The sequence below is a fragment of the Seriola dumerili genome, unplaced genomic scaffold (assembly GCF_002260705.1).
Source record: "Seriola dumerili isolate Sdu_G_001 unplaced genomic scaffold, Sdu_1.0 BDQW01000449.1, whole genome shotgun sequence".
Lineage (NCBI taxonomy): Eukaryota > Metazoa > Chordata > Actinopteri > Carangiformes > Carangidae > Seriola > Seriola dumerili.
The window spans coordinates 6,226,818-6,248,117 of NW_019174704.1; the positions used below are offsets into that span (position 1 = coordinate 6,226,818).

The following is a 21,300-nucleotide window of genomic DNA, read 5'->3' on the forward strand; positions in this document are numbered from 1 at the left end:
TTAAAGAAATAAATTGCATATATGATGCACATTTGGTTTCAAGCAGGGTCCATTTAGGCATGATTTCCAACCAAAGAATACTGTACTTAAATACTTGAATGCGCCCTCAATTTGTGAAACCCAGAAGACGGAGCCTGTGATTGGGCCGTGAATGCAGCACCAGATTCACTACTACTTGTTAATAGTGATAGAGCGGCAGACTTGAGAGTTGCAACAGTCTGTGCAGGATGGTGTGAACTTCAGAGAAGACCTTGAACGAAACAGTTCTCACTCGTAAATTGTAGACCTCTCCCAACTGGTCTATTTTAGTACTGGAACCTAGTGTGTGAACGCAACTTTTTCTTTGATTTTACCTGGGTGATTATTTTTTGTGAGTGTCTATGTGACAGTTAGCGCCGGTTTGATCCTGACATGGCTGAGGCACCGCCACCACAGACACAGCCGGTCGAAATAGACCCGGACTTTGAGCCTCTCTCTCGCCCGCGATCGTGCACTTGGCCGCTTCCCCGGCCAGAGCTCATCGATCCTGCCGGCTCCAACACATCCTCCCCGGCACCGTCGGTGCAGCAGGAGCAAGGAGGAGGAAACACCGAGTTCATTAGTAACCTCGGCTTGTTGGAGGAGGACTATGAAGAGTATGCAGAGCAGAAACAGCCTGTGGCCTGCAATGATTTTCAGTGTCGGGACGGAAACTGCGTGCATCCACATCACCACCACCACCGCCGCCATCATCATCTTCAGCAGCAGCAGCAGCAGCAGCAGCAGCTCCCGGGGCCGCAGCTGCCGCCTCAGCAACAGGTGCCTCCTCCTGGCGTCGCACCCCTGGGCAGCAGCTCCGGCCAGAGAAAGAGCGGCCACAGCTCGTCCCGCCGTAACGCCTGGGGGAACATGTCGTACGCTGACCTGATTACCAAGGCGATAGACAGCTCACCTGAGAAGAGGCTGACACTGTCTCAGATTTACGACTGGATGGTCAAGAGTGTGCCCTACTTCAAGGATAAAGGAGACAGCAACAGCTCCGCGGGCTGGAAGGTGAGTGTCTGCGTGCAAGTTAGAGCTTATTGTCCGTGTGGATGCGAGCGCAAGTTAAGCATTAGCTTTTTTTTTTAGAATAAACCTGAGATGGTTTATGGTTGTATCTTTAAGCTTCTTTTACTTACAGAACACCAATCAAATCAAAACTAAAGACCCCAACACAAAATTAAGTACAAGAAAGACCAAATCACGTGATTTTTAAAGAAAACGATAAATGCCGATAAATTATAAATATAGACTGTAAGTGCCATTGAATGCAGGTAGCAGAACATCTACACAACATTGTTCAAAAGAGACTCAATTACTGATCCCTGATCTGCTCCTCTTACTGTGCAGAAAGTGGAAAAGTGCAGAAACCAAAAGACAAACATTTTGATGTCAGATCTTCATTAAGTGTCTTTCTGCACTGATTCACCTTTTACACTTAGTGCAGGTTATGGTGAGTGAAGTTCACAAATGCTGGGGATTTTGTCCATCAAGTAGTCTGCATTCACTCTGTCCAACAGCAAACACAGCTAAAACCCAGCTCCATCCTATTCTGCTTGTATTACAGGATATATAGGGATTAAAAGGCCTTTTTTATGTCATGCCACAGTAAGAAAATCTGTAGGTGTAAATAAAAACATCAATGATGGCAGAATTCCAGTTGTTTTGCTATTAGTAGCATCTGTGTTCTCCTACTTCACAGTCAGTGATGTCAGCAATGGTTTTCTATCAACTGCAAACAGCAGATTTGGTGTGATATCACTTGTGATGTGGTCAGTGTGACATTACTGAGACATTTAACTCAAAGAGAGGGGGCAACAGCGCCTCTCCAACCTATGCATATGTTGACTTGATTTTGGGAAAGCGGTAATGCAGTAAGGGCTGAATTATTATTATTATTATTATAATCATTATGTCTACAGGCAGCACAGATAAGTGCTTGGTTTTGTATGGAGATTGATTTTTAAAAAACTTATTGTACTGAAAAAAATCTGTCACCTCCGCCAGAGCAGAACTATCTGCACTTTGCTACAATCAGGGTGCTGCAGATACCATTTTTCATACTGCTTTTAAGTTCTAATCCAATTCTTATTTCAGGTTAATATTGAGTGCACATTCAGTGGTGGTGATGCTCATACATTAGGCATGAATAGCAATAATAAAAATTATTGGAAAATAATTCTATAATTTCTCCCATTTCGACATCTCAGAGAGAGAGAGCAAAATATTTATTCTTGTGTAAAAAGGTTAAAAAAATGAACCATGAATGTGGTTTCAGAAATGCAATGGTTGTTAATTTAGCTGCTGAACTTAATGGCATTTCAGTAACCTTTGAAGTTTTGGAGTGGTTTCCTCTGTCAGTGGTAGCACACGCCTCTCTGCTGTGTCAGTGAGGAAACGTACAGCCCTAAAGCAGCAGAGAACCAGCCAGCATGTGTGAACGTAAACATCCCATGCATCTCCCTGAGAACATTTCTCTCTATACGGCCCAGAAGTTAGCGCCCTGCAGAAATAATGGTAACATGGCGGAAAATAACTGAGGGCATCAGAAGAATGACAGAAGGATGCAGATTTCAGATATGCCTTTTCCAGAACAAATCTTAGTGGGAACAGACTTTCCAGTATTGCCACAAAACATACTGACTCATGGTCTGTGCAGCATTTCCACAGTCATGGAAAACCTGGTACAGTCCTGAAATTCGAAAAGCTGGACATGTATTGGAAATATTTAGTACAAGGGACAAGTTAGAAAAGTATTTAATTCCCCCCACAAGCATGTTAATCCAGATCTTGATAATGTCTCACCAGATGAGGTGAAGTTAGCCATGAAGGACAGAATTGAGGACAAAAGAAAGAGAGAAAGTCATAGATGTGCCCAAAGCAGGCGTTCATTATAACCTACACACAAAACAAAATCTGAGTCAAATTCATACTTCAGCTTGCAGCCCTTCCTGTAACCCCTGCATCCTTGTGAAACGCATTTTTGAAGTTATGTCAGGAAATGCCTTTGTGAACCTCAATCAAATATAGTTTCCATTGTTTAACACCCCCATGTGAAAGCTTGATCACAGCTTGTATCATGACTTATGGCGCTGCTAAACTTCCCTTTGTTTCCTTTTCTTAGTCTTTCTGAGATTCTTGTTTTATACATTCTTAAATATAGGTGCACTGGTTGGTGGGAAAACAGACAGATTTTTTTCCAGGGAGGCAACGAGGCAGGGAGTGAGTAAACCTTTTAACCTGACAATAACAGGAGGCGACACAAACAGCTCAATCAGTGTTGGGGAGTGTGTTGGAGGGGAAGGGGCTGGTTGAAGGGGATGCTGGGAACAACGTCATACATCCTCCATTCCTGAGCTGTGCGCTCATATCTCTGTGTTCCTGTCTTCTAGAGTTTCCTCAGCGGATGCTACAGCTTGGAGAAAGGGATTGCAGCTCTTTATCCTATCACTTCCCTTTGTGCCCTCTCTCAGGCTTTTTGCTGAAGGTGTTTGTGTTTGTTCAAGAGAAATTCAGAGAGTTTGCAGAATTACAAACTTTTCAGTTTTAAGACCAGTGTTGTGTAGCACCACGATCTGTAAACTATGGGACCAATCCCTGCAGCGCTTTGAATAACACACATATTTCATATTGCGTAAGAATTTGCAGTGTTTTTTCAGTTTGAAGCCCTGGTCTACACGTCCTCCGAGGAGGTGATGGTTGTGCAACATAACGCACTGCTAATGACAAGTATAAGATCTGCGTATTTCCAGATTTGCTGAAGTTGCTGGTGACTTAATCTACGTCTAATCGCAATCTACATGACTTAATTTGGATAATTTTCCATGCTATTATCCCCATTTAGCTTGAGAGAGCTTGGGGTCCATGTAATCCTGGCCCCTGTGGCCTTCTGTGAAACTGGGAATTAGAAAACAAAATTTTTAGATAGATTGTTGTAATATTATAAATAAACATCTATATGTAAATTTTTCTTTGCCAAATTTGTTGAATACAGCTTTGGAAAAATAACAGATGACTCCTGGTTTACTGCTAAATTAGTATAGAGCATGTATACGCGATTATGTTAAAAGGGACTGATATAGGCACTACTCTGTACCCTATACTGCAGTCATCCAGGAGCTTTGAAGTGCCATAGTGGAATGGTGTGCTGAGCACATAACATGAACTGACATCACTGTCAATCCAGCTGATCTTTTACTGCTTGTAATTATTTTCTCTCTATTCACTGAATGCAATCCAATACAACTACTAACACCTTTCCATCAAGAACAACAGTTCCAGCTTGTTTATCTTTACCATTAAATCAACACATCTCTGCTTCAGCCCCTGCATTTTTCTAAATGCTGGCATGCTCACCGGGCCTTGGAACCACCGGCTTATAGTTATTTTTACACTTTCCTGTTAAAAAAAACATGGCAGTCCCCCCACAATGAACTATGATGCATTTCCTGCCAAGTGGATGGAAAACAGTGCCATGTGTTAACATCCCCGCCCTGCAAAACACGAGGGTCAGGGCTGGGAAAAAAAAAAGGGAGAGACCATATACGGACCATGTTTGTGCATCTAATTCTACATGAAGTCATTTTCTTCCATTTCAGCATTCCCACCACATGGTAAAAGAAATCATCAGCCTGCTTTATTATGATTTGTCTCATATCCTGCCCTTTGTATTGACTTTAGAATCCACATGCATGAGCATGAACACTGATTGTAATGACAGACAGAGATAAGCCAGAGACCTCTTGGTGGGTGGAGGGCATTGAGTTTGAATGTCAGTGATTACACTGCTCCACCTAGAAAACTGAAGGTGGGTGGAGGACAGGACGGGGGCGATACTAGAGCTGCTAGAGCTTCCTGTCTCCCTCATGTCAATCGAGATTCTTTTTTGTTTTCCCTCCAAAAATTGGGTAGCAGCTTAGCGATCACAATGTCCTTTGCCACAAGCGAGGGCCTCAACCAACTGGGAGGACTGGTTCCCTTGGGATATTGATGGGTACTTGAGTGGAAGTGTGCAGTATGCAAGGTACTTTACCATCTTACGTATACTGCCACTGTTTTTCTCAGTGAACTGTGACCTTAAGTAATGGAACAGGAAGTAGCACCCCCGAGTTTAACTGGCAGTGAGGTTCTGTATTCATTTCAAAACATGTAAATTGCGAGAGAGTATTTTACCTACTGTACCTTCTTGAACATTATGAAGTGTGAGTAAAAGCCAATGGTTTGTAGTGCTACACAGATCTAAAGCAGTCTGGGTATTTATAGAACAGTGCTTTAATGAATGAATAGATAGTTGTTGTTACAGCCTGCAGTAATGTCTGCAATGGCTGCCCATCATCTAGTGATGATGGGCAGCCATGGGTGTCATAGGGCCCTCTACACAACTGTTGCTGTCTGGTACCTAATGTTTTCATATGACCACTGTGGAAATTAGTGGCAAACAACACTGACAGTATTTATTCAGGATGAGTTGGGCTGCGCAGTGGAAAAGCTTACTCTACGTCCATTTGAACAACATCCCCCGGATCGAGTGACAGCTGATGAAAGTGCCCACTAGCGGATCTGCAGAGCTGGCAAAATGCAAACTGTCCTGCAGCCCAGGTTGACTGCAAATTACATGAAAATCTAAGGTGATGCTCATGTACCGTAAGTAATGTTTGTAGATGATAGTGTGAATTAATTGAAATTTGCGGCAGTTGTACCTACTCTGACTTTGATCCAATTTCCTCAAGTGTCTCAAGTAATTTGCTCAATACAAAGTTACTATAGTGTATAAATGTAGGCTATACAAGTTTTGATTAGAATAAGGTAAATATGACCTCTCATTTACTGTGACTCTCCTGTCAGAAACTAGAACTACCTCCACATGAAGCCAGCTATGTTTTTGTGTCCGTTGGTCCTCTACTTTGGTCCAGACTGAAACATCTCAACAACTATTTGTTGAATTGCCAGGCACTCATGGTCTCCAGATGATGAATCCAATTGACTTTGATGACTTTTCTTCTTGCGCCAACATGAGGTTTACATTTGTGATTTTGACCGAAGTGTTCTGATAACTATCGTTTGACATGAAATGGTGCCAAATGGCGGTACTGCAAAGAAAAAAAATTCCCCGGGGCTCAAAAAACATATTCTCAGTAGACCATCATTATAAAACAGACATGTCTGTAAAGTTGATGACAGGACATCGGCAACTGCAAACATGGTCAACAATTATTCTTTGTATTGTACATTTTTAATCCATGAGGGTTGCATATTTTCAAAACTTTCCCAGACTTCAAAACTTTCCCACTTTAAAAGCTATTTTAAAGTGTTTGACTTCATCCCAATGTAAAGTCTATGGGCTGAACAGGAAGTTGGGCCAGCAGCAGAAACACTAATGCACATGTGCAGTAGGCTGCACAACATGGAAGCAAACTTTTTTTTTTGTTTTGGCTTATTTGGCTTTAAAGAAATGAATGGGCACTATCATTGAGTCTGGTATCCAGTTTGTGTAAGACAACCATGCTAAATACTTGACATTCACACCAGTCTCAGATGTACTTTATACATAGAGCTTATTAGCTATTGTTAGCATGCTGATGTGACAAACCCAGGTCTTGAACATGGTAAACCTTATGCCTGCTAAACAGTATGTTAGCATTGCCATTGTGAGCATGTTAGCATGCTGTTGTCTATAAAAAAATTAGTTTCACTTTACATTTTTTTAAATAGAGTAAAGGTTCAATTTTGAAATGAATCATCCTCATAGACATTTTCATGAACTCAGTTTGGGGACACTTGCCTAAAAAAAAAAAACAACAGCTACTGAAAGAGGCAAGAAAAAAAACCTGAATAACTGCCAGCTATTTGTCTTTGGATCACAAGGTTAAAAAGGGAGGTCCGCCCTGAACTTAAGAGGCCCACTGAATGCTTCAAGTAACCCCATGAAGAAAGGGAGGCTTGGGGCAGGGGCTTTCAAAGTGGAGCGATCGTGGCTTGAGGGAAGGAGGAGAGCTGTCAGCTGACTGGCTGGCAGTGGGCTGAGGCCTGTGTACAGTCTGCTGTCTACACATGTGTGAGTCTGTGGAATCTGTGGCATGTGGGTTTCTGCATTGACCTCCAGCCTGTGCAGGATAATAATCCCCCTTCTATGTTATGCTCACAAAAAGAACCTGGCCTCAAAGCCTTTATTCAAAATATAAAGGACATGGGTTGAGGGGAGCAAAGAAATATGGTGCAAAGAAAGAGAAACAGGGTCAAAAGTGACTAAGATTAGTGGCCAAATCTTGTAAAAATGAGTTAGCCTTTTTACCCTGTAAAGTGTGCAAAGAATGTGTGTCAGTCTAAAGATCAGCCTGAGAAAGATTGGAGATTAAGTTTCTAATCACCTTAGTATTACAGAATATTTGCTTATCATTTAAGTAGGATTGTGTGTGGGTTTTTTTTTTTTTAATAATCAACAGCACACCAAGTGAGGATTTTAACTGTGTCTATCACTCTCATTTGCCCCCTCCTTGTTTATCTAAAGCTGAACTCCTAACACAAAGCTCTCCATTCCCTTTCATGGTCCCACTTTGAAGCCATTGCAGAAGTAGGTCACTCAGTTTGATGCTCAGTGTTAATGAAGTAGCCTGCATTGTGCCTGGAGCCATGAAGAGGCGACATGCTCTCCACACTGAGCTGCAGGGTTCTTCTTCTTCTGCAGCCGCGCTTGCCTTTTTTACCACACTGTAACAGAAAACTTAGGTCCCACGCTCATTTTCATTTTCAACTCCTGCTTGCGCTTCTTGGGTCAGAAGAGAAGGGGGGGGGGTTCACAGGAAGACTGTGTCAGGAAGTGGCTCGTACTTTTACTGTAATCTCTGCAAGTGTTGTGCTCTCTTATTCTCTTATTTACACCAGATATCTGACTTCTCTGTAGGGTTAGTAGTATGATAGCAGTTATTAAAGATAGAATTTATTTTTGTACCCTGTGTCCAGACAAATCCATCATTAAAGAAGCAGAGGGTTGACCATAAGCAGTGTTAACTCTTGTCTCACAAGATTACCATGTTATTTTCCTTTTCCATAAATTACCTTGTCAAATTAGAGCAGCTGGTGACATAGCAACGGTGATCACTTGTGCTTATACCGTACAAATTAAATATCTAAGTTTTTGTTTTACAGGAGTTTTGTCTGATGTAATGCATACCAGTGGAACAAACTGATCATACAGTATATATCACTATTGGAAAAATAATCATTAGTATTGTGATACCAGACACATTGTGCAACACTAATAGGGAGTCACTCTTGGCACTGACAGTGTGGGCTACACAATCAGCTAGTTAACAGAAGTATTATTTCCTACATGGCAGAGGACCCAGCCAACACGTACACACAGTCAACAAACCGGTCAAGAAGTTTGCCACTGCCGAACTCTTTGTGGTTACAGGCGAGATTAGCATACTTCCTTAATTCAGTGTTAATGTTTTGATTTATGTACAATTGTTCCATGTTTTTCCTCATTCTTTACAACTTCTGTTTAAAAACCTTTGGTCAGAAGCATTTCAGAAACAATGCTTTGAGAGCAGTTGAACCCATTGCTGAGGTCAATGAAGCTTTGATTAGAAGTAATAAAATGGTCCTAACACTAAATCACTGCGTAAATACATTTAAGCTTAAAGTGAAAACATGTAAATAAAAAAAAAGGAAGAACAAATTAAACATTTGTATTCTTACAAATCAGCAGTTGACCTCATGAGCAATAGATTGCATCTTTATACACTTATGAATTTTGCAGCCACAGCTAATGTTAGATAACTTTAAGACAGACATTGCTGCGTAACTGATATTGCTAAATTAGTTTGCTGACTTCTTTGTTGGTGATACTGTTACATGTTTTAGTATCTCACAGATGAACATTTTAAATAAACTTGTGTGTTTACAAGAAAGACTGTAGCAGCAAAACCTCTGAGTGTATTGAAATGATTAAGTCATTGTCTTATAGCTTTTTAACTTGTAAGAGAAAAAATCATCCTCTCTAAAAAGCGACATAGTCTCACTTTAATATTTTTGTTATAACTGTAGCTGCATGTAGTAAATGCAAATTCAAAGTAAGTCTTTTTTTTTTTCCTCCAGTCTTTCAACACTGACTAAATATCAGACCTCATCAATGAAATAAAACTGAGTTACTGATTTGAGAAGCAGCTGGTCTCCAGCAGTCAGCCTCCTGGGAGATCCTCTGTCCTGTCTGTGGTTTTGTCTAGTGCTGAATGTAAAATGTTTGGACGAATTGCAAGTAAGGCCACTTTCACTGTGGCTGCACCTGTCCCTGCAACTGGGCCTTGTTTATTTACTTATCCTGCGACCGTTACTGCAAGCCTCATGCTTCACTACACAAGAAACAGCAGCTGTGTCGATTCGATTGTTTTGAAGTCCAGTAGGAGGAGTCTTTTAATGCTGCAGCAGTCTGTCTTGATGAAACTGATCACAGATGAATGAGATCATTGGGTACATCGGAAAAGTTGTAAGAGAGTGGAGGATTCTCCGTAATTTAAAACAGTTCTTCTAAGTACAGCCAATTATCTGAGCTAGCAACAGGTTGACTAACAGCAGCTCAGTCTGCAGAGGAACAACTGGTTTCTCCTGCACTGCATCTATAGCATGCTACCCAACATATGGCACTTCTGAGGGCAAACTGAAAATAGATTTTGTCACAAGGAAAAAGACCTTTCCCATGTCAGGAGACCTTGCGCCAGATGACTTAGGATCAGTGTGATCTCACATATTCTTCAGTGTAGAGCCACTTTGTGATGGTGTGATGCATCATTCTGGACAAAAAAATGCAGTGAGAAATGTTGTTCCTTCACAGAGCTTTTTTATGGGAAAGGGAGCAATAAATTTCCTTATCACATAAGATTTATTAAGGGTTAGTGGTACGAATCTAAAGCGATCTTGCTGAAAAGCTAGAAATGATGCCAAATTCTTGTTGAAAATAAATTTTAAGCACAAAAATATCAGTTGACATCTCCACCCCCACACACAAAGACTATTTGCATTTTGTCCTTAAGTTGAGAGCAGCGAAGGACAAATGCAAAGCTGCATTACATTACAACATTTTGAATTACATATATTGTATGTAATGCATCTTAACTCTTGTACAAGCTTGTGTTGCATCACTGCTCTTGCTACTCAACATAGCTTCTCTCCAGCCCTCCATAATCTGTGCATGGGAACTGCCTTGGTTGCTAAAAGAGATCAGTGAAGATCAAATAGATTTCTTCATTCAGATGTGCTGTCATGCAGCTACAGGTGCACATATTTTACTACTTCAAAGATGGTTAAAAGTGAGGGTCATAACAATACGTTTTTAAAGCAGTTTAGCGACAATGAAACATATATGGCACCTTGGGTTGGGCTTTCAGAGAAATAATGTCTGAGTGGGGCACCTCATAAATTAGTGACGCAGGGGATGTCTTTTGTTCTCTTTGGTCTGAGGTGAGGACTGTCTCAGACAAGGATTATCCCAGGCCGAGTAGAGAATGCCCCTTCCCAGGGCCCAGTCATGCAGTCCATGATCTATTGTGGGCTCTGATCAGAGGCTGTAGACATTTGCATATCACCAGTGATCTCAGCCATGTGTGAGCGAGACATTTCATTTGGTTAGTAGAATATAAGTTGGCTTACAGACAGACTCTATGCAGCACACTGCTCAGATCTCGGGTCCTCCACTAATGACTCATATCCTGTCGTCGCTTACAGATTGAGATCATATAAAAAGATAAAAAAGGGAGAGAAAAGGTCATCAGATAGATGAACACAAGTCAGAGTAAGCACTGCATTTTGTGGCCATGCACTGTGTTTTAACTCCAACTCAAGCACCTCAAGTTTCTCCAGCCTGCATGTGCAGGATGTCCTCTGACACAGGAAGCCTTATTTAAACGTCAGTGGAAGAGAAGGGAGGAGTCCGGTTATAGGGGTGGGGGGTTGTTCTGTTGTGGTGAGTCAGAGAGGAGACTGTCCGACCCAGCACGTCACATCTGATGCTTCTCCTCCTCTCTCTGTTCTTGCTCCATGAAACCTGTTTGCATGTCTCTGTCAGCGCCGGCTGAGGAGCTCGTGTTCAGCACACAGTGAACTCATTGACCCGAGCTCTGCCGGCAAAAACATCTCGCTCTGCCACCCTCCCCATTCTCACTTCGAACTCTGTAACCTCCTTTTGCCCACTGCTCCCACTCTTAGCATCAGGCTTCAGAAGGCTACTGTTGATGTATAGCTTGAGGTTGAACTTGCTGTGGTCCAGTGCCTTTGTATGGGAACAGTCATCCAAATATTACTCAAAATACTTTTACGTTTGTTCTGTTTCTGTTATTATTTTCATTGTAATTCTGGTCTTGGTTATACCTAAAAAACTTTTAAATTAAACCTTTTTAGGTACTTTATAGAACTATCCTCAGTAGTTCTTTAATAACTGGAGTTTTTTCTATTGTCAAGTAATACGTATTAATATTCTTGAAATAAACAATTCAGTAATAAATCAAAATCTGATAAGATATAATTCTCTCATTTTAATATGATTGATTATGAGTAATTTTCTGATGATTAATAAAAATTGAATGCATCTGCTGAAAGCCTATTCCTAACCCAAGACCAGTATTTCACAGACACACTCAGACAATCCGTCTGTTGTTTTGAATGAGTGTCTTTATCTCCATGCTTTGTACATCCCTGTTGAATCCTGTGGTTGGGGACATCTGGCTTTACTAACTGCAGGGAGCTGCTTTTGGGTTCACATGGGTATTGAGGGGAAATTCCCTGCTAGTTGGTCTTGTGTTACTCTTTGGTCTTTTATTGTAGCCTCAATCCAGCACAGCCGTGAGTTGCATATGAGGAAGATTTTGTCCAGAGAGACCAAGCAGTACAGTACGTCTGTGTCCTGTGTGACCGCCACACTGTTCCTCAACCATCAATGTTTTTCTTCCTGAGAGAATTACCGGTTGAGGTGCTTCTGCGTCCTTTTTCAGGGTTCATAACATAGCATTAGAGAAAACGGACTGCATGAGGCTTTACGTGTATACATGTTAGCGTAAGGACAAATGTGACCACATACAAAAAACAAGGAGTCAGTTGGGTAAAACCAAAGAAATGCAGTCTGAATTAGCAATTTCAGTAGTGTTATTGTCAAACTAGGACCCTGGGGTTGAGACAAAACACAGACAAGGTGGATCTTTATGCACATATCCAACAGCGGTGATGTTTCTGATCGAATATTTTCTTTAATGTGTCTTCTAAAATCTAATAATACCCTCTTTTCTTGTTTTGTCTGTGTTGTCTTTTCAGTTTTGCTGGAGCAGTGCTGCTGCCAGTGGAAGGGTGGGATAGGGCTGTGCCGATAAAACTGTGGAAATCACAGGAAACATATGAACGTTTCATACTGTGAGGGGGCAATAGGATGACCAACCTAACAAAAGCAACACTTTTATTAAAGGATGACAAAAGATAAACAGCACACATAACCTTAAAAGCTAAAATACTTTACTACCTGAAAATGCATTTTAATGTGATAGGATAAGAGGCTGAGACAAGATACAAGATACAAGTCATGTAAAAACTGTATAGCTTTATTTCTTCAGCCCTCCATTTCCTCTCAGGTATTTCAGAGACTTTCACTTTTCATTAGGTAGGTTAGCTGATGTTGCTGCTAGTACTTTTCATTTTGTTTGACAACTTTTATTTTGTTAGAGGTTCTTGTCTTTGGACAAAATAAAATCTGGTCAGATTTTTTGTTGTGCATTTAGTCTCTTCTTTTGTTTGTCGTCATATTCAATAACTGATACTCTGCTGTTCTAAAATCTGTCTTTCAAGGGTACCGAATATTTATTTAGTGTAAAATAAATGACACCACATATCCCATCTATCTCTCGCTCCCTCATGCCAGAGTGAACTGTTCATTGCCTGGAGAGCATGAGGAGGGAGTGGAAAAAGCTTGGTAGACATAATATTGTTGGCAGAGGATGTGGATGTATGCGTACTTGCTGTTCATCAGTCACCTTTGAAATCACACTCAACTACCCGCCACTGCTCCACTCTGTATGAAAAATGTTGAATAAAATACCTTCTCACTTCTCACTGAGTTCCCATTTAAAAGCAACCAGGGATGACTGACGGTTGCTTTTTTTTGCACCAGACTGTCAGCATTTATTTGCATAACATGACTATCAAACCTTTAAATGATATTTAATAGATGTACTGGAATAGTTGGTCATTCATGTGGAAAATACTGACCAAGTTGTTGCCCAATACCACCAAAAATAATTGTTGGAAAATAAATCTAGATGCTTTGTATGCCTCTAGCTGCATTGTAGCCGACTCAGAACGATGACGTCCACAGACAACTTAGAAATGATTCACTCTTTTCCAATCCAGAACTCCATCAGACACAACCTGTCCCTGCACAGTCGGTTTGTGCGCATACAGAATGAGGGAACAGGAAAAAGCTCCTGGTGGATGCTGAACCCAGAAGGAGGAAAGAACGGAAAGTCACCTCGGCGGCGAGCTGCCTCCATGGACAACAACAGTAAGCTCGCCAAGAGCAGAGGAAGGGCGACCAAGAAAAAGGTACAGTTCCTTTCATTAACCCTATAATTAATGTCCATCATTACAATTCTGTTGATTCTCATTTTAGTGTAAGTTAATAACACACTGGTATGTTTATGACAGCTTATGTGAGATATTTATGTTTTTCTTTTCCCAGATGGCGCTACAAGAAGGGGTTGAGGGAGGTGCCGCCAGTCCTGGTTCCCAGTACTCTAGCTGGCTGGGAAGCCCGAACTCCCACAATAACGAAGACTTCGAAACCTGGAGCTCCTTTAGGACGCGCACCAGCTCTGATGCTAGTACTCTGAGTGGTCACCATTCACCTTTCCCTTCTGAACAGGATGACCTGGGGGAGTCTGACGGCCACATGATGTATCCTGGAGCGACGGGGACCAAGATAACCCCCGTCCTGCCCAGCCTGTCCGAGGTGGCTGGATCCTTGGGCCAACGTGGATCAGAGAACGTCATGGAGAGTCTGCTGGATAACCTGAACCTGCTGTCTCCTAAAAACTCCCCACTGGGTTCTGACTCCTCGCATTCATCAAATGCTGCCATGCTTCAGAGTAGCCCCTACAGCTCAACTGGCTTGGCATCCCACTCACAACAGGACTACCGAAAGTGCATGTATGGCCAGGTGAGGATGAACTCCCTCTCCCCTGCTCCCATGCAGACACTGCCAGAGACCAAGCCAGGCTTTGGGGCATATGAGAACCAGTATATCTGCTCTGCTGGCCTACTCAAAGAGTTACTGACCGCAGATGCAGATGCCAGCAGGGACATGATGCCCTCTAGGGATATAATGGTGTCTCAGGTTGGGAGGGGAGGTTGCCTAATGCCCACTTACAGCAGCCAGAGCCATGTGGGGGGTCATAGTGGAGTAAAAATGATGAATCGTCCTCAGAGTCACCCAGTTCCTCATGTAAATCCCCAAACTATACATAGCCAGGGTCCTTCAACCTCACGAGACTTGAATAGCTGTAACATGATCCCACTGACTAGCCTGAGTAGTCTTTCAGGGGCCCCTCCTCGAATGACCAGCCTGAGGACATGCATGCAGCTGCCCCAGGGACACCCAGCACACACTAATGATGTCTTGGCAAGCTACGGCAGAAGCAATGGCTACAGGGAACTGAACTCAGTTCACCCACATGGTCATCATCAGGAGCGGCTGCCCAGTGACCTGGACAACATGTCCATTGAGCGGTTTGAATGTGACATGGAGTCGGTCCTCCATGACACCCTCATGGATGGTGGGGCGCTGGACTTTAACTTTGACCCCGCAGCTGGGAATCATGGGTTTCCGCAGAGGGTGAAGACCACCACACACAACTGGGTGTCAGGCTAGGATGCATGGTGGATCACAAACAGGTGAGAATTAGTCTGGCAGTAAGTACAATTATTTAAACTTTCAAATAATAAAATGTTCTCTGAATAACATTTCTCATTCTCCCTTACAGGTTTTCATCATCATGCCACTGCTCACTGTCATTCAGAGACAGGAGAACGTAAATCCAAAGAAACCAACACCATCACTCTCACAAAAGTTTTTTTCAAAAAATGAATGTTTTGAGCTGGAGCTCCAGGTATGACAGCGTATGTTCAGAAGTTCATCATTCAGATCTATATATTGAAATAAGACATAACAGCTAAACTGAATGAAAGACAAGCCTGCATTTACAAACTAGTCTTGTTTACAATTGCCTGTCAAAAACTGGAAATATATATATATTTGTCTATTTTTGCTGATTGGTGGCATATCAAAATATACAGTACAGTATATTGTATAAGACAGAACACAGTATCAGTGCCTCTTAAGAACGATTTCAATAAATGTACGGTGTGTGACCATCTGGTGAAAGCAGCCAGTACTGGATTAATATGGAGCCAACACAGCAGTATATAAATATTCAGGGAGCATGGATATATCTTTCTAGAGTTTGACTAAACTCGTTAAGCAGTGTTTTTTTTGGTCCATTGCTTAAAATTTCATATGGTTTGAAAATGGACAACTTTTATTACACAATGTTCTAGTGGATTCAAAAGTAGATCTGATGTTCTGTATGGTCTGATCAGTGACAGGAAGTGACAGGATTTTAAAGGTTAAATTTGAGGAGCATCTTTTAGCATCCAGCCCCCAATAGCAAGTGATTACACAAGTGCTAACCCATTAGGCTTAAATGATAGATAAACCAGTGCATCATCTGCATAGTGAAACATATTAACATTATTAAGATAGTGAATGAAATAACCCAGAAGAAATGTACAATGACAAAAAGGATATGTGCATAGCAGATTATGAAACAAACACCAATAAATTCTGAAAATATTCTGATTGGCCTACACACATCTTAAGTTTTTACAGACACATGTCATAGTACAGTGTTGTCAAAAGGCGCTCAAGTCAAATATCAGCCATATCTGCTCACCATTAGATATAACATCTAATGGCAAGACCATGAGACAAGCTGCATTTCTGACTGAAATTAACTCATCAAACATATATTGTATAATATTTATTTTATTCTAATTGTAGCTGTGGGTTTTTGCTTTGTACTTAGTAAGCTTGTAAAATATATGTGTGCTGATGCTGTGTATAATGTATATACTGTATTTGAGTTCAAACTAATATCGAAGAAGGAAAGTACAGATTCATTAGAAATGTTGCCTTCTGAAAACAGTTTGCTGAAAGTCCATATCAATCTCAATTAATGTAGAAAAGTCCACTTTGTGACAGCTCAGCATCTTATTTTGCCTTAGACTCATTGAGTATGTATGTTACTGACATGAACCTCTGTGGATTTAGGAAATTATATTCTACCCTTGAATTTATGAAAAACATTTTAAACTGCTTTGATTAAACTGAAAAGTCATGGTGATCAAGTTGGAATCAAAGCTGTTTTTTAATCACTTTCTGAAAAAGGGACATTTTGGAAAATTTTCACCTGGCTAATGTTGAGCAATACAGGGGGAGTAGGAGTAGGTGGAGATGATGATTCTAAACTGACCAGTCTTCAAAGTTTAGCTACAGTTTTTATGTACCAAAGAGTTTCCTACTCTGCCAAACACAGTTCAAAGAAAATGTTCCAATTCACTGTGCCTATGTGGTCTCTCAGACTTGCAATTTTGTACATATTATTTTCTTTCGTAGTACATTTTTGTATATGGAGGTTTTAAATGACTTGTAAGGATTGTACTGAAATATTATACTCTTATGTATGATTGTGTTAGAAATGGTTGTTTACATATCTCAGTCCAACCTATATCAATAAACATACAGTGGGGTCCAAAAGGAAAGTGGTCTCCGACTTTTGGATCCCACTGTATGAACACTCATACCTCAAAATATCTTACCTCTGAAGTGTTGAAGGGATTTTTCCTGACATTTTCCTCAGTGAGTAATGTATTGAATCTTCATTTTTGACATACAGAGTTTTGTACATATTTTTGTGTATTCTTTTTTTGTATTTGATTAATGCTGAAACCAGTTATAGTGTATTTGGACCTCATCTTTGCATTTCTAGTGTTTTCTTGTGCTTGAGGATTATAGCCATTAGTTTATAGTAAATGTTATGAGACAGCAGACTAAAAGTTTTAAATTAAACATGAATTTGTGTGAAATCGTACATTTTGGAAGACTTTGTGTGAAAATGTATATTTAATAAATAACTTGGTATCACTAAATGGCATATAAATAACATGTCAATTTGTGTGTTATCACTACGCTTTTTTTTTGCTTTTCGCACATTGTTTCACGCCAATTCATTTCTTTACTAAACCTAACTAAAATAACGTTAAATGAAATGTGAAAAGCTTAAAATGCGTAGACATGACACGTGAAATGTCCTGAAAATTGGCGTGCTACTTGTGCGCCATCCCATGATATCATGTAATCTGTTCAGTCAAAACTCAATGAAAGGAATTCAACAGAATTTATTTTCATGTTGTGGCATAAAAGTACTATGTCTATAATTATTGAAGCCTATTAAAAATAAATATGTGATGAGAGCATTTTAATAATGGGTCAACACAGCTACCTTGCACAAATGAGATTAAACTTTCAAAAGCACTTGTGCATGTAAAATTTCATTATGACGGGGAGTAAAAGGCATTTGTGCATGTAATATTTGACATTACGCAAATGGCAACACTTGCTTACAGTATGTGCAAAAATTATTGTCAGGAAAAGCAGAATGTTTTATTTTGTCTTTGATATTCACATCCAGGTATTTTTGAAAGAATGCAGTTTTTTTATACATAACCCATTCCAGTGCATAAATCACCATGTGAACTTGAAATTAAAGGAAGAAAATCAGAATTGCATTTGTGTGTGTTTATCATAGTAGCATTATAAGGTAAAATATTGCCAGCTATCATCAACTCCTACCTCAGTCCAAGTGTATTGGAAGATCTTTACTGCTTGTTTAGTGGGTTTTGGGAAGACCAAGACTGTAAAAAACTTGACTTTGCATGACTTGAAGTCATTACTGTATGCAGCTCCAGTGCCACAGAGCATCTTAAACAGTGAGGCTGGTGGTGAGGAATGAGGCTTGTGCATGATAAACACCCCTCATTAAGCACATACAGTACGAAGCCACATGCTCTCATCGAGATCCTCAGAGGTCATGCCAGGTCACACAGGTCAGTAGCATTTCAAGGTCGTATGAATGTCATGCATGAAACATCACAGTATGTACTTCTGTTGTTCAGTTGTCCTTGAGCAACCTTTAGAAAACGTATCCTCTAATGTTTGAAACAGTCACTGTATGAGTCACCAGTGCAGATTGCTCACGGTGGGCTACAATAAATTTTATCAGCCAGGAAGTCAGATTTAACTCCATGAACACTACCAGTGACAAGTCCACTACTCTTAACCACAGTTCAGTTCTGGCAGAAAAGAGAAGCTTATTAAGGCTCGTGAATTTATCAGTTGATTCCTTGAACTGGCAAGCATCATTCATTTCTATAGCTTGTATAAATATGTGTGTGTGTGTGTGTGTGTGTGTGTGTGTGTGTGTGTGTGTGTGTGTGTGTGTGTGTGTGTGTGCGTGCGTGTGCGTGTGCGTGTGTGCTCACAAGCATGCAATAAAAGCAAGCCATTGAGTCATTGTTATCGTAAATTACATCTAGGCATTTACTTGTGGGAAGTGCAGTGAATGAATGAAAGGTGTTCTTGTTGATTCACATTCTATTAGCTAAAAAAAACAAATTGTAACTCAAATGCACTGCCCACATATCGTTTCCTGGCTATCAGTCCAGGGCAGACCCCCAATGAAAAGTTCTCCACGACTTTTGATCACTATCAGAACACATTTTCATTCCTTCCTACAGTGACTCACACAGTCTCAAAAGTTTTCTTGGCTAAATGGTGTTGAATGAGCTGCACATGGGTTCCTACAGATGGGGCCTTAACCGAAGGTGTGCAGCAGTGGGGCAGTAAGTCTAAACATTTCCTAATTAATATAAATGGAAACCATTAGCACAGATTATGGGTCTTTTAAGGCTTCAGTATGCTTCAAACAAACAATGTGTCGCTCAACCACATCTTAATGTGTTTGTGCTTGTTCTAAATGGCCACAGTCATTTTTTAATGAATAATAATGATAATAATTATTATAATAATATTATATATAGTCAAATATATGGTCAAATGTCTACAAATCTGCTCTATATTCTCTTCTGTATTAAGAAACAAGCCCAATTACCAGGTTTTACTGAAAATATTCAAGCATATCTTAATGAATTACCAAATGGAATAAGAGAGAAAGCAGGTCATTACAGTATCTCAACATGACACGTTTCTGTCATAAGTGACAAACTTGATGTAACTGATTCAGTTCAGATTCATTTCCTGTAAGGAAATAGGCCACGTTACAGCTACAGAAGGAGCCTCGTGTTTGTAGGAGCACTGTTCCGTGTAGCTGAATCATCTACAAAGATCATTATCATTTAGATGATAGATAATAAATCATCAAGATTCACTTTAATTATTCAAGAATTATTGCACTTTTTTGTCAATGAAAGATATTCTTTATCAGCACTGACAGTCAGTTTCAGTACACACAGCAGCTTATCTTAAAGACCTTCCTGTCACAAATAAACATATTCAAAAACATATATAGTTGCGCTCTTCCTCGATTGCCATTACTCCAAAATATTTTGTTAACAGTAACACAACCAGCCATCTTTACACAAAATGAATCACACAATGAGAGCCCTTCACCAGCAGGGCGGCAGATCACAAATAGACTGCCTAAGTGGTTGTTGTTTTCAGAGCCATCGAGTCACCTCTGCTGCCTGACTGGTCAATAAAGTATGTCGGGAGAGGCGAAACTAGGTGGGTGGCTGAGTGCGAGCTGTCACTTATTTGTTTGACTGGGGCACATCTTCTCAGCCTCAGTGGTTACGAAACGTGCACTTTCACATAGCCCACATATACTGCTCAACCAAAGATCACTGAGATACTTGCAGAAATATAATTTGAAAAAAAAAATAGAAATAGTTTTAGAGAACTTTTTTTCCTTGCCAAGAGTTACCATCTGTCAAGACAGAACGCGAGGCAAATTTATACAGATGGCACAGTTGCATAAAAGGTCAATGGAAAGACACAGTTAGACACAAATTGACACATGATGATCAGTCTCCTGTTCTACCACATCTCAAAGGTGTTCTACTTTATTCATATCAGGTGACTGGGGAGGCCACCAAAGTGAACTGAACTGATTGTCATGTTCATGAAACCAGTTTGAAACGACTTTTCCTTTGTGACACAGCGCATTATCCTGCTGGAAGTAGCCATTAGAAAGTGGAGTCATAAAGACATGGACATGGTCGCAACAATACCTGAATCCTCACCGTAACCCTCAGATTGGCTGTGGCATTCAAACCATGACTGTTTGGTATCAAGGGGCCTATCCTTGTGTACCAAGTGTACCAAGGAAACATTCCCCACACCCTTACAACACCAGCAACCTGGAGTGTTTACCCCATGCAGGTTGGGTCCATGGATTCATGCTGTTGATACCAAATTCTGACCCGACCATCTGCGTGCCTCTCTAGAAATCCAGATTCATCAGACCAGGATACATTTTCCAGTCTTTAACTGTCCAGTTTTGGTGAGCCAGTGTCCAGTGCAGCCTCAGATTTGTCTTCTTGGCTCACAGGAGTGGAACCTGTTCTGGTCTTCTGCTGTTGTAGTACATCCACCTCAAGTTTGGACGTGTTGTGCATTCTGAGATGCTTTTGTGTCCACCACAGTTTTAAGGAGTGGTTATCTGAGGTACCATAGCCTTTCTGTCAGCTCCAACCAGTCTGGCAGAACTGCTGCAGAACTTATCATCCCTCTACCTAAAATAGTAATTTATCACACATTTATCACTAATCATTTATTCAACAAATTACAAAAATGTGTTTTTGTGACTGAATGTAGAGCTTATTCTGCAGCACAGCACATACACGATGAAGGATTTGTTGTTTGTTACTGAGACATTACCTCATGACACAGATTTGGTTTAAAGGTGTCTTGCTGTGCTCTTGATGCTCCTAATTGACTCATAGAAAAAGCAGCAGAACCTCTATTAACATCTGCATGAAGTGGAAGACAAATGTTTGTTTAATGCACCTCAGATCTGAATTAGATCATTCCTGCCATGCTTGCATAAATGAGGTGGACCTTTGTTCAATAGTTTCTCCCAAAGGGGGGCACCGGCCTGGAGGGGCTGCACA

At 40.7% G+C, this 21,300-nt stretch overlaps 1 protein-coding gene across 1 annotated transcript; it reads left to right on the forward strand.

The window, feature by feature from the left end:
- The first annotated feature begins 216 nt into the window (after positions 1–216).
- On the forward strand, positions 217–16,458 carry LOC111234491 (forkhead box protein O1-A-like). Its single transcript, XM_022762613.1, has 4 exons — positions 217–1,032; positions 13,408–13,599; positions 13,736–14,946; positions 15,036–16,458. The coding sequence occupies exons 1-3, from the start codon at positions 412–414 to the stop codon at positions 14,921–14,923; spliced, it is 2,001 nt and encodes a 666-aa protein (XP_022618334.1). The 5' UTR covers positions 217–411; the 3' UTR covers positions 14,924–14,946; positions 15,036–16,458.
- The last annotated feature ends 4,842 nt before the right edge of the window (positions 16,459–21,300 follow it).